Source organism: Furipterus horrens, unplaced genomic scaffold, assembly GCF_987537825.1.
Source record: "Furipterus horrens unplaced genomic scaffold, mFurHor1.1.pri manual_scaffold_13, whole genome shotgun sequence".
NCBI lineage: Eukaryota > Metazoa > Chordata > Mammalia > Chiroptera > Furipteridae > Furipterus > Furipterus horrens.
This window is the reverse complement of record NW_028327183.1, coordinates 45829876-45845500: the sequence shown is the minus strand read 5'-3', so window position 1 is coordinate 45845500 and position 15625 is coordinate 45829876. Positions and strand designations below refer to the sequence as shown.

The 15625-nt window shown below is 49.8% G+C and overlaps 1 protein-coding gene and 1 pseudogene across 1 annotated transcript; one reads left to right on the top strand and one right to left on the bottom strand.

Moving 5' to 3' along the window:
* The first annotated feature begins 3039 nt into the window (after positions 1-3039).
* On the top strand, positions 3040-3958 carry LOC149994952 (acyl-CoA-binding protein pseudogene; annotated as a pseudogene).
* Positions 3959-11421: 7463 nt separating this feature from the next.
* On the bottom strand, positions 11422-14813 carry PNMA8A (PNMA family member 8A). Its single transcript, XM_090259661.1, has 3 exons — positions 14631-14813; positions 13356-14477; positions 11422-12708 (listed from the first exon to the last, which is right to left on the bottom strand). The coding sequence occupies exons 2-3, from the start codon at positions 14403-14405 to the stop codon at positions 12622-12624; spliced, it is 1137 nt and encodes a 378-aa protein (XP_090115787.1). The 5' UTR covers positions 14406-14477; positions 14631-14813; the 3' UTR covers positions 11422-12621.
* Positions 14814-15625: the final 812 nt, after the last annotated feature.

Genomic DNA, 15625 nt, shown 5'->3' with positions numbered 1-15625 from the left:
TGCTCTTGGAAATCTGTCACCGAATAAGGAGACACTTTTTAGCCCCTAGCTGAATATCCGGGCACGTCCTCACATGTGAGACTGTCCACCCTGACAGCTGCCACTGCTCACATTCCTCAGGCTCCAAGAAATGACAGAGCATCTGTCAAGGATTTATTCAGCCTTGGTGACACAGAGCTTCATAACAACAAATGAGTGTGGGATGAGGACACAGGATTTGCTACTCTAGATGGCCTCATGCCGGCCAAATGAGGGTATTCCCCTTGTGCTTTCTCCTCTGTAGTAAGAAATGACGAGAGTACCACAATTCCATTCAGGTATTTAAAAAAAAAAAAAAACCCACTGTGAATTATTCTGGACCTGTGTAACCAAGATTAGAACAGGCAGCCTTTTAAAAACTATTGCCAGGTCATACAAGCCAGGACATGACTGAAAAGGAAGTGAGACCAGCACATTTAAGAAACATTAAAATATTCAAGAAAAATCCAATAAGGAAAAGGTTTTGGAAATAGAGAAAAATACATGAATGGAATGATCTCAAATATAGGCATTCACCGCTTGGCATTTTTTTAAACTTTTTAAATGATTCTTTGGTCACATACTAGTTTTAAAAATTCAAAGGAATCAAGCATGCCCCTCATAGCTTCTGCATTTTTTCTGCTTAGAAAAATATTTCCTCCTCATCTAAGAGCATAGATTCACTCACCGAAATTTTTTGGACTTGATGGCTGCATGATTTGCGTTTAAATTTTTGGCCCATCTGGAATTTATTTTGATGAAAGGAGCATAGGAATCTAGTTTTTTAACTCCTCACTCTCCAAAGAAATGTTTGACCACTTGGTCCTGCTGACACACAACACTGCCTTCATCAAAACTGAAAATCTCAAGGCAGTCGGGGGAACCAAATTGTTAGGAATATATAGGGTGGAACAAAATTAAGTTTACAGTTGTTCATGTGGAGAGTAATATAATAATTAGCAAAAATACTACAAGAATAAACTGTATCAGTACTTACAACTGTAAACTTACTCTTGCCCCATCCTGTATTCATTTATAATGCATTTTATGATCTAACAGGGCTTACTCTGGCCACCATCACGTGTTACAGTTCTTTTTCAAAGCTTCTTGGTTACTCTTTTAGGGTGAGCATTTTTCAACAGCATCTCTCGCACTCACAAATTAATCTTCAAGAACTCAACAAAGAGGTAGTGGGGAGTTTTCAATTTTTAGCCAGGTTACTAAAAACTGTTGACCGCTGTTCACATTGCTTAGCCTGAATGTCAAAGTCACAGGGAGGTTCCTGCCCATGTCACCCCCAGCACAGGATCATGCCCTGAGTTGCTCACTTTCACCTGCTTTTATAGAACTATTACGCAGGATTGGAGCTCTCCATGGCAGCGTCCCCAAGGATTACTTGAGTTCAGCGTGACTGGGCATGTGCTTTGCAGAAATAGTTGGTAGGGTTTTTCAAGCACAGACATGTCCACACCAGAAATTTTAAAAAACTAACCAGTATCCACAGGGATACACCTTTTAAAACAAAGATGCTTTATTATAAAAGGGCAAATCTTCATTCCAAAATGGCAGGAAATGTTTCCAAAAAGTGCAGAAAAAGCTGGTTAATTTAACAGTACATGTGAATGCATTTGGGACTAATTTGACTTTTATTTACTTATATTTTTTATTATTGATATGAGAGGGAGAGAGAGATCAATTGTCTACCTTCCATACATACCCCAACTGGGGATCAAACCTGCAACCTAGGAATGTGCCCTGACTGGGAATAAAACTCATGACCTTTCAGTGCACAACACAATGCTTCAACCAACTGAGCCAGACCAGCCAGGGCAATACGACTTTTTTTAAAAAGTACAGTGTTGTTCTTTAATGCAAAGAAGTAGAGGAAAAATGAAAAATGTCCTTCTATCTCTCCATGTCAGGCATTCTAAAAGATAATGTGTAATCAAATATGAGAGTTACAGAGAGGGAGAGTAATAAAGCACACACACACACCCCTCAGTTCCCCGACTCAGGAGCAATTAGTTTTCACAGTTTATGGTTTTCCCCTCCAGAAAAATAGAAGAATTGAAATATATACCACCATTTGTAACCAGATAGAGCTTTCCTCCTTATGAAGCTGATACCACGTGTTCTTCTGCACCTCAGTGTTTTTCATTTAAAAATATTATCCAAGTTAGCCCTGGCCAAGTAGCTCAGTTGGTTAGAGCATTGAACCAATATACCAAGGTTGTGGGTTCGATCTCCGGTCAGGGAACATACAAGAATGAACTAATGAGTGTGTAAATAAGTGAAACAACAAATCGATGTTTCCTTCTCTCTCTTTCTCTCTCTCTCTCTCCAAAAATCAATAAAATAAGAAAATAAATTTTCCAAGTTGTCCCACATCAGTGAGAGACATCTGAATCTTCCTTTTTCACGTCTGCTGGGTGTTCCGTCCTGCCCCAGTTGGACCACAGGTCATTCAATCAGTTCCAGTCTGATGAACCTTGGATTACCTCCATTTTTCACTCCTACAGACACTCACCTGTAATCTCTCTCAAATATTAGCGTGGCATATACACGTATTTGAGAGTATACATCATTAGAGAAAACTATTAGTAGCAGGTTCCCTGGGACCCAACACAAAAGTCATTTTGAAAGTTTGACAGCCGTTGGCAAACTGCCCTCTGACCAGCTGGCACTTCCAACAACAGTGGGTGGGATTGTTTCGCGTCAGCCTCGCCAGCACCGAGCATGGACCACTTTTAGAACTTTTGCCAATCAGACGTGTAGAAAATGGTATCGCGAGGTTGTCTTCAGAACCTCAGCTCCACGCCACGGACCCTGTGTGCATCCTTCTCGTGGCCGTTTTTGGTGGGCATGGCTTTATGAAGTGTGAAGTTGGGCATCTTTGCATACCGTTGATACTTGTTTTTGTGTTAACTTCCTGTTGGGGCCAGAGACCCCCATGCTGCCTGTCCTGTAACCTGCCACCTGTGGCCAGTGGTCACTGTGTCTCAGGAACCGTGGCCTGCAATCATGCAGGCCCTGAGCCACCACCTGCGCCGAAACAAAGAGGGTCCGCGTCACCGGCCACGCACCTGATCACGAGGTTCCCCATTAACAGAGGCTGCTAAGGCACATGGCGTCCTGCCGAGAGCTAATTACACCCCCATTGCCCCTTCCCCTCTCCCTTAATCATTTACCCTAAGTCTCCTGACTGCCACCCCTAATCAGGGGTCATTGTTCTTTTCGCAAACACCTATACCCTGGCCTCTGGAGCCAACCAGCAGGGTGACTCGTCCTCCTGAGGTAAACATCCCCCTACCCCTTCCCTTGGGGCTGCAGTCCTCTCCGGCCCGGCCGCCTGCTTGACCACCCCTCAATAACGGCCTTGAACTGGTCCCCCTGACTCCTCCCTTCTTCTGGGCACAAACCCAACACTTCCTATTCATGTCCCTTAACCATTTTTCTCAGGAGCTCTTTCTTTTTCTTGAACACCTATATGAGCTTTCTATTTTTTTTTTTAAGGTGTGAAACCTTTATTTTTTTCCCCAGCGTGCCATTATCTTTTGACTTTGTTTGTTTCCTCATATAAAAAGAATTAACTTTTGAGTCGAGTCTCGGGCTCCTCCTTTCTGCTCATCGCCCCTGCCGCCAGCTCCCTGTGACCCTGGCAGGCAATGCAGCCCGCACGTCTCAGGCTGCGTCTGGCAAAGCTGCTGAGGAAGCTAAGCACCTCGAGACCAAGCCAGCAGATGATGAGACGCTGTTCATCTACGGCCACTACAAACAAGCAACTGCGGGTGACGTAAATCCAGAACGGCCTGAAATGTTGGACCTCAAAGGCAAGGCCAAGCAGGATGCCTGGGATGGGCTGAAAGGGCCTTACAAGGCAGACGCCATGAAAGCTTACACTGACAAAGTAGGAGAGCTGAAGAAGAAGTATGGATTCTAGGGACTGGCTCTGGCTGCCAGCCATGCACTTCATCTAAACTGATGATCACCCCTCGTTTTTCTAAGACCGTGGATGGAGTAAGATAATAGAATCGACCCTCTTCCTGAACACTGTCCAGGATGTGGCTCTAACAGATTAAGGAGCTGAAATGGTTACTGATCTTGCTGAGTAGTTTTTATCACTAGGTCAGTTAAAACTACATTTGTTAAATTTAAAAAAAAAAAATTAACTTTGGCCCAGACCAGTGTTGCTGAGTTTGGCTGGGCATCATCTTGCAAAGTGAAAGCTCACTGGTTCGATTCCCAGTCGGGGCACATGCCTAGGCATGGTCTGGGCTGAGTCACAGCACATAAGAGAGGCAGCCAATGGATGTTCCCTTGCACATTAGTATTTCTCTCCCTCTCTTTCCCCCTCCCTCCCCCGCCTAAAAATAAATAAATAAAATATTTTTTTAAATTACCTTTTCTGTGCTCACAGTGGCTGAGTAGCCAGTTTTCTTTCTTTAAAAAAAATTTTTTTTTAATTTATTTATTTTTAGCAAGAGGGAGTAGAGAGAGAGGGAGAGAAACAATGTGCGAGAGAAACATCAGTGTTTGGTTGTCTCTCCCACGCCCCCAACTGGGAACCTGGCCCACAACCCAGGCATGTGTCATGACTGGGAATTGAACCAGCGACCTTTCGGTTCACAGGCCAGTGCTCAATCTACAGAGTCACACCAGCCAGGGCAGCCAGTTTTCTTTGATGGTTTCAGATTACATGAGACTGGACCCTGGCCTACATTTCTTTGAGTGTGACGAGACCTTTGTACTATGCAAGTGTACTCGGCTTTGAAAAGCTTTCTCCGCTCCAAGATGATCAATTATCCACCTATCTTTCCCTCTGCTACGCTTACAATTTCATTCGATAAATGTTTGACCTTTCTGGAATTAATTCTGACATAAGGAGTGGCTTCTGTTTCCCCAAATATTTAGCCTGTTGCCCCAACACCATTTTCTAAATAATTCATCTCTCTCATGCCAATCTGAAGTCCCATCTCTATCATAAAATGTAACCATATATTTACATAGCTCTGTTTCCAGATTCAAATTTCTCCCAGTCTTCAGTCAGTACTGAGCTGTGTTCGTTATTGAGGTTCGTAGTTACACGTTTTAATATTTACCAGAGCCAGACCTCCATTACTGACCTCTCTCTCCATTGCTGGTTGTTTATTTTAGATTTTTCCTCCCTATTCTCACGTGTTGACAGCTCACCTTGCATTGACAGAAAATTCCTCAGTTAAGCACATCTAGAAATCTCTAAAGCAGTGGCAGGGAATTCATGCTCAGGAGTTTTGATCTTGAATATTCTGTCTGCTCCCACATTTCTTACCTACGCATGCAAGTCAGAGGAGAGACATTGAGAACTCGCCTGGAGCATGAACACAAACTACAGTTGCTGACAATAGCTACACATTCACTGTTGTTCTAGAACGTTCTGCTGAGACTGAGCCGCAGGGCTGTGTTTTACTTAAGCATGACCAGACCAGACTGGGACATTCTGCCAGCCCGCTTGCTCCCCCAGTTACGCATGAATGGGTGACCCCGGGCTGCAATTTTAAAACTTGGCCCCTGGGAAGCTAAAAAGCCTCCTAACCGAAACGAGGTAGATTCATTCCAACGCACGTCCCAAGAACACAAGGAAAGCTTTCTCCCCAGGCCGCAGCAGCGCTGATTCACCTGGCAGTGAAGGTAACGTGGCTTCCACATCTAACACGTGTGTTTGGCGTGGTGACTTTATTAACACAGGAAAGTAAAACCCTCACCTTACTCCCTCAAAAAAGGTCCATGATTCAGCTGGCAGATTTTTTAAAAATTGAGTTGAAATTCGCATAATATACAGTTAACTATTTTAAAGTATACAACTCAGTGACATTTGGTGTATTCACGATGTTGTGCAAACACCACCTCTAACTAGTTCTGGAACATCTTCATCACCCCCCCCCCCAAAGGAAAGCCTGTACCCATTAGCTGTCACTCCCCATTTCTCCGCCCCCAGCCCCTGGCAACCACTAATTCAGTTCCTGTCTATGGATTTGCCTGATCTGGACAGTTCATGTAAGTAGAAGCCTACAATACATGGTCTTTTATGCCTGGTTTCTTACACTGACCTGAAAATGTTTTGCAGGGTCAGCCATATCGGAGCAGGTGCCAGAACTTCGTTGCTTTTTATGGCTGAATATTTATTACTTAAAAAAAAAAAAAAAAAAAAAAGCCCTGGCTGGTGTAATTGAGTGAATTGAGCGCCGGCTTGCGAACTAAAGGGTCGCCGGTTCGATGCCCAGTCACAGCAGATGCCTGGGTTGCGGGCCAGGTCCCCAGTTGGGGGCAGGTGAGAGGCGAGCACGCATTGATGTCTCTCTCCCTCTCTTCCTCCCTCCCTTCCTCTCTCTCTAAAAATAAATAACTGAAATCTTTTTAAAAACAAAAAATAAAACCAATATGCATGCATAGCTAGAAATTGACAAAATAAATCTGAAAGTCCCACCCCTGTCCCGCACCCCCTCCCCCTGCCCTCTACCCTACTCCTCACTCTAAGGGCAATCGCTGCAAAACATATTTTATATATATATTATGTACATGTATATGTACCTTCCTGACACAAATATACCTATATGCATTTAACAGATATTAAAGTTCTTAGGTTCAGTAAGAGCCTCAAAAACCCCCACCCAATAAGTTGATTAGCAGGAAGTAAAAACCACAATGACTATTGAGCAGTCCAGTGAAAAGTTCCTCAAATCTTGCAAAGCACCAGTAGGAGGTAGAAAATTTTTTACTCCCTTATTCTATTGTTCTCCCCAGCAACACGCCCAATAAATCACCAAGTGCCTTCTCCCGAACAACATACCCAACAGAACACCAAGTGCCTCGTTGTTCCCCCCATTGTGCCCGCCGTTACCCCCAGACCCTATCCATTGTTCCCGCCGTTACCCCCAGGCCGAACCAATCACTAGGCGCCCCGATAGCCTGTTCCAGTCATTCCCTATCCCTCCCTTTAAAACCTTGTCTGTCTGTACGCCAGCGGCTGTTCTCTCCTTTGAGACAGCCCGGCAGGTTCCTCTTAATAAATCTTGCATCTCAGCTTCCTTGGTTTCAGTTTTTACTATTTCTAACGAAAGTATTATAATTCCATTCAAACATATTCAACAAAAGGGATCATCACACATCTTTTTTGCAGTGTGATCTGTCTACTAACGTCAAGCTTGGGCAGAACTGTACCAAACCTGGTCCCATCCCTGGATTTTCCCTCACCCCGGGCTATGGGAGACTTTCCTAAGCAGAGGGCATGACTACCTCTGGGAGGCACTTAAAAGATCTAGGCCAAAAATAGGGCTCTTCCCGCGGCAGCCCAGCTTCCCTCTGGTCTCCTGTGCATCTTCCCTCCCTGACCACTACTTCTCGCCTTTCACAAAACCCCAACCTTGGCCCCTGGGAGGTAGAAGCCCGCCCTGAGACAGCCCACCTCTCCCCTCCCTGAGGGGAAGTGTGGCCGCAGATGTTACATTGCTGAGTGATTCTTTGGAGGGAAAGGAATTTCAGTAAAGATCGGAATCCAAGGTTCAGGGTCCCGTGGAAACGTGTAAGGATCTGCTGCTTAGCCTGTGCTGTAGGAAGGATAAGGCCATTCTCTTTCCCAGACTGCCCGACCGCGGTTAGTGAGTGGATTTCGGAGGGGAGTATTGTGGTCTGAGAACGGAGGGCTAATAGCTGTGTTTTGGGGGCGGTAAGCAGGGCGCCTTTCCTGGCCTGGGGGTCTGCCTTCTCATCCCCTCTAGCTACGCCAGGATCTGTACCTCGGTGTCCTTTGCAGTGTGTGACAGAAGGGGGCGTGGCCTGACGCGTAGCTTCGAGGAGCTTATGGATGAGTTCTGCGTTAGTGACGGAGGATCTCTTAGGGATCAGAAACCCTCCATCAGCCCAGATGTCTGCGTGAGAATGAAGAATGTGATAAGTGTATCTAGAATCAGTGTAAATGCTAACCTAAATATTTTCTGCTAGGACTAGAGCCCGGGTTAGGGCCACTAGTTCTGTAACAGAACCCCTGGGCTGCTCCGATTGAAACAGAACCCACGGGCTGTTTAGTTAGGGGCCCGATTGCCCGCCGCCAGAATTATAACTTTCAATGCCAGAGTTTGGTGAAAAGAAAAAGAATTATTTATTTGCACCATAGTCCTGCCTCCCCCTCCCAGACCTGGCCAGTCTTAGGAAAGTCAGAAACACCGTGTTCCTACTTCCTAGGCACAGTTCGGCTTTACCAGCAGCTGCCAATCATTCAATCCTGATTGGGGAGGTCCTTTCTGTGCTGTGGTGCCCTCCAGCTCTCAATGCAGGACCGCCTGGATTCTCAGCCTCCTTGTAAACTGCCTTCTTCCTGCAAACCGCATGGATCTCCTCTCCTTCTCAAAACCTCATGGCGAGAGCTTCTTCTTTAAGCATCCTGGAGAGCCCTTCTCCTCCAAGCCACATGGAGGGAGCACACCAGAGCCAGAGCCAGCCTCTTAAAGCAGCCTGGAGACCCCTTCTCCAAGCCACATGGAGGGAGTGCACGAGAGCCAGAGCCAGAGAGAGCCCAAGCGAGAGAGAGCCAGCCCCAGAGCCCCAGCTAAAATGTCCACAGCTGCTTATCTCTTCCTCCCTGCATCCCCTGACCCAGTGGGTGTTGCAAGCCATTCTGACCATTCACAGACCCTTACATAGGCTCTGTCTGCTTCTTCTGTACCATCCCACAGTCCAAGACCCCTCCCATCTTCCTGAGCCTTGGAAGTAAAGCGGATCTTTGTGCAACGATGTATCCAGCCACTAGCTCCAGGCACGCAAGGGCATCCTGAAAGCTGCTTCCTTTTCCCTATCTCCCAGACGCAAACTCTGGGGTTTGTTTTTGGACTCCCCTGTTTCCGTAACAGTTCTGCTTTTTGGGACATGGTGGCGGGTGGCAGAGGACCAGCCTCTATCACACGTGTGAGAGAGATAATGGCATAACCCACTTTCCTAACCCTGTTGTGATCCTGGAGCTGACATCGGTAAACCAGGGATCTGTGTCCTGAGAGGGGCCTCAGGGATGTGGGGGAGTGGAGACAGGAGACCGGAGAGTACCTCAGAGCACACGTGAGGGTCTCCAGAGGTTGAGGGCTGAGGGAGGGTGGCTGGGCTTGGCGCCATGCATCAGAGTGACAGTCACATGCGGCGCCTGCAGGAGCAGGAGGAACGACTGCTGGAACCCGGTCGGGTGAAGGAGTTTATCGGCCTGATTGGCACGGAGATCTGCGACAGCGTGAGGGGAGTGGGCAGTGGTGGGTTGATGATAGGGGAGTTTCTGAGCCTCAGTTAAGAGAGCTGTGGCAGCTGCTAATGCCCGCAAACAGGCTGGCCACCCTTTCGCTGTGGGGTCAGGCTGCCGGGAAAGCTCTGCGGCAACTTTCAGGTCTAGTGCTGATTGCTGCCCGAGGAGCCCAAGCGTGATGCCCTGTCTTTCGTCTGTGTATAACCGGAAGGGCTTGCGCAAGTCAGGCAGGGCTGGAGCCCGAGTGAGGGCCTCCTGGAGGTCGCTGAAAGAACAGAGAATGGGTTTTTCAGGAGGTAAGGGCTCCGAGAGCGGTAAAGTGGTTTGGCCAGAATGCCAAAGCTGGGAACGCAGTTTCTAAAGTCTCTCGCTAGCCCCGGAAAAGATAAGAGGTCCGGTTTGCTGGTAGGCACCACCATGGAGGCTATTAGGTCCCTCCAGTCTCGGGTCTTTCCTTTTTCAGTTGGAATAAGAGTGAACCCAAGGTAGGTGAGTGAGGTTAAGGATGATTGTGCCTTTTGAGAAGAGACCAGATATCCCAGCTTTCCGAGGTTACTGAGTAATTTGGCGGCCTGTCGTTGGGAATCCTGAAGAGATGGGCTGCAAAGTAGATCATCTACCTACTGTAAGAGAACGGCAGGGAGCCCTCACTAGTGTGGTTCAGTGGACTGAACACTGGCCTGAGTAGCAAGGGGTCACTGGTTCAATTCCCAGTCAGGGCACAGGCCTGGGTTGGACGCCAAGGTCCCCAGTTGGGGGTGTGCAAGAGTCAACCACACATTGATGTTTCTCTTCCTTTCCTCTCTCTAAATAAATCTTTTTTTAAAAAGTGGCGGGGAGAGGGGTGAACTACCTCATGGCAGGCCTTTGTTTGGAATGGCAGGCCTCTACCTCACACTCCCTAAGGATCCATCCCTTCCTCAAATGCAAATTATTCCACCTGGAGCTCTCCCACTGCTATACGCATAGAATTTTCAGGAGAAATTAAGATACGGATTTTTGGATATAGATACAACCCCCAAGGGATCCTGACTCAGCAGGCGGGGCTGAGATGGCATTTAACAAAGACCTGGATGACTGAAGTGGCTGCCCTGACTCAGGAACCCCGAGCAGGGCCTGAGATGAAGCAGAAGAAAACTAAACTTTCAGCTGAAGACCTCAGCTTCTGTCTGAAGGAAGGGAAGGCGAGGATTTTCATCATCCCATTGCTTTTAAAAATAAACTTACATTTCCCGATAATTCACATCACCAGTCACGTGGTCTAGAAGCTTCTAGAAACCCCAAGATCTGTTGGATTGCCTTTCCCATTGGTGAGAAGCATAGAGCCAAGAGGAGAGACACCTCAACGGGTTCTTGCACAAAATGCAAGCTAGAACGCAGGTCTGACAATAGCCCACCCCAGGCGGGGGAGGGTCTGGGACAAACAAGCATTGCTCAGCCGGAAGCCCCCTTTGCTCAAATTATTAACAGTCCATGCCCCTACGGCAGAGACTCCATATTTAATTCACTAAACTTTATTTCATAACATACACACTGACAATTACTGATCGCGGTGTCAATCTGTTCACAGGATGAAGGTCAAAAGGACCTGATTTTGCAACCAGGCCCTGGAGCACTGCAGGCTCCTGTCACCTGGAGTCCAGGCCCAGTCCCAGCTCGCCCTGTCATCCGCACCCGCCGAGGAAACCCGTGAGGCAGGCAGACGGCTAGCTGCGAGCAGACGCCGCTTTCTTTCCTCCGTTCTTTTTTCCCCCCTGCCTCTCCGGCATGACTCACGCAGGATTTTGAAAAGAATTGTCACTGGAAGTCCTTTTTCGAAGTTGAAGCACTAACAACATCTAACTGTTCACATTTTTATCACAAAAACTGGAGTCAGAAGAGACTGAAAAGGCAAAGGGCTAAACTGTCCCTGGCAGAACAGTATGACTGTGACCCACGTGAGTGCACCAACTTGCCAACACACAACTGAAAATCGCAGCTGGCAAGACATGTGAATTACAGTTATATTACAGGGCATGCGCATGTGACTGAACTTCTCCCACTTCACTGACATCATCCTCAGTCACACATTAAAGTCATTTATATGCAAATAAATGGCAGAAACCATTCATTGGAGATCTGTTCAGAAACAAGACCACTGATGAATCAAGGTAATATTTTGATAGTCTCCAATGTGATGGGTTTGGCTGAGGACAGAAGTAAGTAATCCTTTCTCTATCGGGGTTTTTTTACAATACGTGAAAAAATAGATTCAGATTCCATCTTTGAGCACACCTTGGGCCTCCTCGGGATAATTTGGAAAGCAATGATCTCAGGTAGCCTGTCCCTCTCCCCGCACCCCTTACACACGCACAACAGGAGACATGGTAACCTGTTCTATTCAAAGGGCAGAAATTGACAGCCAATTTTTTAGAATATTTTTCCCTCTTACGATAATGTGAGAAGTGTCTTCGGCCTCAAAGATGTGAGCGTTTGGTGGCATTGGCTGGAATCAGAGCAGGGAAGCCAGGACAGCCCGAGTCCACCCCCACCAGTCACCCCTCTTCCCTGCAGGTTTCCGAGAGTTTTACCCTAAGTGGGAAATCCAAGGACCACCTTTATTAACAGAACTTAAAACTCAAATACTTCAAGAACATTCTTTTTCTCCAAAACTAACTGTTAGGATCTTACCACCCCTCTGGTTAAGTAACTGGGGGACGGAAGCAGAAAACTGGGAGGGGCAAGGAAGCCAGGGCAGTGTCAGAGACCTTGGCCTAACTTACTGGGGGTTGGGGCATAGAAGTTGAAAGGAGAAAAGGGCCGCCATGCCCTTTAGAACGCCAGGCCCTGCAGAGGTCAGCCGACCACTCAGAAGCAGGGAATGGGGGAGAAAGGCCGAACACGGATAAGCAGCACAGTGACCCTGCCCATGTGTTCTACAATTTTCCCTATCTGCTTATTGACTCTCCAACCTTGAAGGTGAGTCTATGAGGAAGGCAAGAAAGCAGGCCTGGCCGAGAAAAAAGCATAGGGATACACATACCACCCCCCTTAATTCCTCTGGCCTAAGATCTCATGGAACATTTACCGCTGAGAAGCAGATCTCTGCAAAGTGGGTCCCTGCCCTGGCCGGGTGGGTCAGTCGGCTGGAGTGTCGTTCCGTACACCAAAATTTAAGTGGGTTCAATCCCCACTCAGGGCACATACGGGAGGCAATTAATCAATATTTCTCTCACATATCAATGTTTCTCTCCCCTCCTCTCTCTCCTTTCCTGTGTCTAAAATCAATAAACCTATCCTTGGGTGAAGACTAAACAAAAACAAAAACAAGGTGGGTCCTTAATGAATCAAAAGTCTTGCTTCATTCAATGACGAGAAAGCTTTGTTCCCAAGCTGGAACTTCTTGGTCTCCTTTCGGCTCGGTGGTCCCCCAACTCAAAGCTTTCTGGGTCCTGTGGGTAAATCAGGACAGTTAAAAAGAGGTGAAGCAGGGAGAGGTGTCATATGGAAATTTTTTTTTACTTCCTGGGACTTGCTAAGCATTGAACATTCCTATCCCCGACCCAGGCCTCGGGAGCACTCCACCCTAAAAGCCACCTACCCTGACACACGAACCACGCGAGTCTCATGGAGGGAGTGGCGCACACACCAACAAGAGAGATGGCGACTTCACTTTGGCATCTCCTGATCCCACAGGCGGGTGTCCCCACGGTGGCCCTCAGGGGCCCCAAGGATGAAGATCAGGGCTTTCACCCTCTAAATGGTCAACTGGTGTGCCGCTCACCCCCTCCACTGCAGTGGGGTCCTCCTCACTGACCCTGCGGCGTGCTCCCCAGCCCCCACCTGCCACTCCCGCCCCCCACCCCCAACTGTTGACACAACCCAAATGCCTTGTGCTGTCATTCTCACCAGGGGGAGCGCCTTCTGGCTTGGCCTTTGCGCCCTGTGACGTTGAGGCTGGCGACTCGGCGGGCTGTGAGCCTCGAGGGGCCCTCTGAACCGACACCCCCCTTCTCCAGCCTGACCTCTTTGGAATCAATGGCTTCTTCTTGGCCTCTTCCACATGGACAAGGACATACGAGACGGGGCCCAAGCTCACCTTCTTCTTCCTCATGAGGTAGGGGCTCTTTGCCGAGGTGCAGCCCCCAGCCTTCTTCCTCGGGGGGCCCTCACGAGCACCATCTTGGTCTGACTCCGAGGCAGCTTCTGACCCGGCCTCCCGAGGTGCGCGTCTGGGAGACTTCCACGCACATTTCTCCACGGGCGTCTTCAAAGCCGACTCTTCCTCCTTCACACGGGGCTCTCTGTTGCTCCTGGGAGTTGCTGACGCCTCCCTGTTATCATCATCAGCCTCGGGATCCTCCACGGAGGCCGAGCCGTTGGAACGGTGGCCTCTGGGTGCTCCCTGCTTGGGGTTTTTTTTCTGCTTCCTTCTCCTGGAGCGGGTCTTAGCTCCAGCCTTCCGAACCGCAGGTCCGGGAGGGTCCCCTTCATCTTCTGTGTCATTCCAGCTGTCTGGGTTCTCCCCCTTCAGGGCAGGGCCCACCTCGGCAGCCCTCCCCGACTCCTTGACCTTCCTCCGAGCTGGTGAAGCTGCTGCCGCCGTCACCGCATCGGCCTCCGCAGCCTCCTGGGCCCTCGCCTCCTCCCGACTGCGGATCTCTGCATCCATGTTTAAGATGATTTGCACCACAGCCCCCAGGAGCACCCCCAAAACTTCTGCCCAGTTCTCTGACGGCGGGTTCTGGTTCTGGGCCCCCGGGCGGTTGTTGAGCTGGAGCAGGCGGACCACATCTTCCCACGTGCGCCCCTCGGCCTCCAGGAATTCATTCAGGTTTTTTAAAAACTCCGCATCCTGGGCGTGGTCTCTGCAGACCACTCTCCAGACCCCGCCCCTTCCGGGAAACTCCCGGGGTACAGCCCTCAGACTCACGCCCTGGCCCACCTCAACGAGGGCGGCTTTGGCATTATCTTTCCTCACAAAAATCCTGTCGAGCACGAGGTACGGGCCCAGCGGGGAGAGGACCCTGTTCAGGGTCTCCTCCGTTTCCTCCTGGCCACAGTCCTCCGGGATGCCCGTAACCAAGAGGCACCTGCGGATGTCCACGTCCATCCCGCGGCACCAGTCCTCCAACAGGTTCATCGTCATGATCGCAATCGCCAACCGGCTCTAATTCCACGTGTAATGAAGAGCCTACCCGGTGGGCCCCAAATATTAATCCTGTGTGGGGACAAGAGAGGGCGGTCAGATTCCCAGGAAGACGGCCAGGCCTCGAGATCTTAACGGCCCCCTCCGCGGCTGGCCGGTACAAGGCCTCGCGCTTTCCAGGCCCCCGCCCCCCCCGCCCCCCGCAACCGGGCTCAGGGCGCTCACACGTGTCCTGGGATCCGCCGAAGACCGCGCCCCACAGCCTGGCTCTCCGCCCGCCAGCAGGGACCTGGTGAGCCCGCCTCCGGTCTCCCAGCTGGGACCAGGAGAGGCCACCCAGGCGCAGCGGCTGGCGACCAAAGGCACGAGGAAGGCAGCGCCCCCTCCGGCCCGCGCGGGTCCCGCGGAGTCCCGCCTCGACCCCGCAGCTGCGCGCACTTGCGCGTTGGCTCCCGCGCCGCCCGCTCCCCCAGCCGCGCGGCGCCCGCGGTCTCCATGACAACCGGCCGGTTGGCGGCTCGCGCGTGCGCTCTGCCAAGGGGCCTGGGGAGCCGGGCGGGAATGCGCCTTTTCAGCTCTTCGCAGAGCCGCGGACGTGCGTGCTCTCCGATTGCCCCTCCGGACCCACTCTTTCCACCCTTTGCTACTCAGTCTGGGCCTGGGGTGCAGGGCTGGAGGCAGACTTCCGTGGCCGCACTAACCAGCCCTCCAGTTCTCGGCCTTCTTGCTGGGGTCGGCCAGCGTGACTTTTGGAAACACCAGAAATCGGAGGGCAAAGTGAAGAGTGGCTTTAATGCCCCCGCAATACTCAAACAAAAGCCACAGCTTCAGGTCGGAGCCCCCCGTTAAGCTACAGTTCCTGGATTCCAGAAATTTCCAGAAACTTCTAGAAACGTCTTGCTTCCACCCTTCCCCCATGCCCGCAAAGCCTGGGGGTTATGTCTCACCTTCCCTTGTTGATCTCCTAGGCTTGTTGCCCACAGGCAACAGCTTTGTTATTAGTTAATAGTTAATTGACTCGGTTTGAGTTGCCTTGTTTCCTGTCAGGCCCTCACCTAACCATGCTGCTCCCAGGCTGTGCAGCCTTAGACAAGTCATTTGAGATCTTGAAGCTCCTTCCTATTCTCCACAATAGGGGTACCAATAAAAACCTTCCTGGCAGGGCAGCCCTGCTCTGAGAAATCACCCAGAGACCACAGTGGGGGCAAATAACTGGTTTA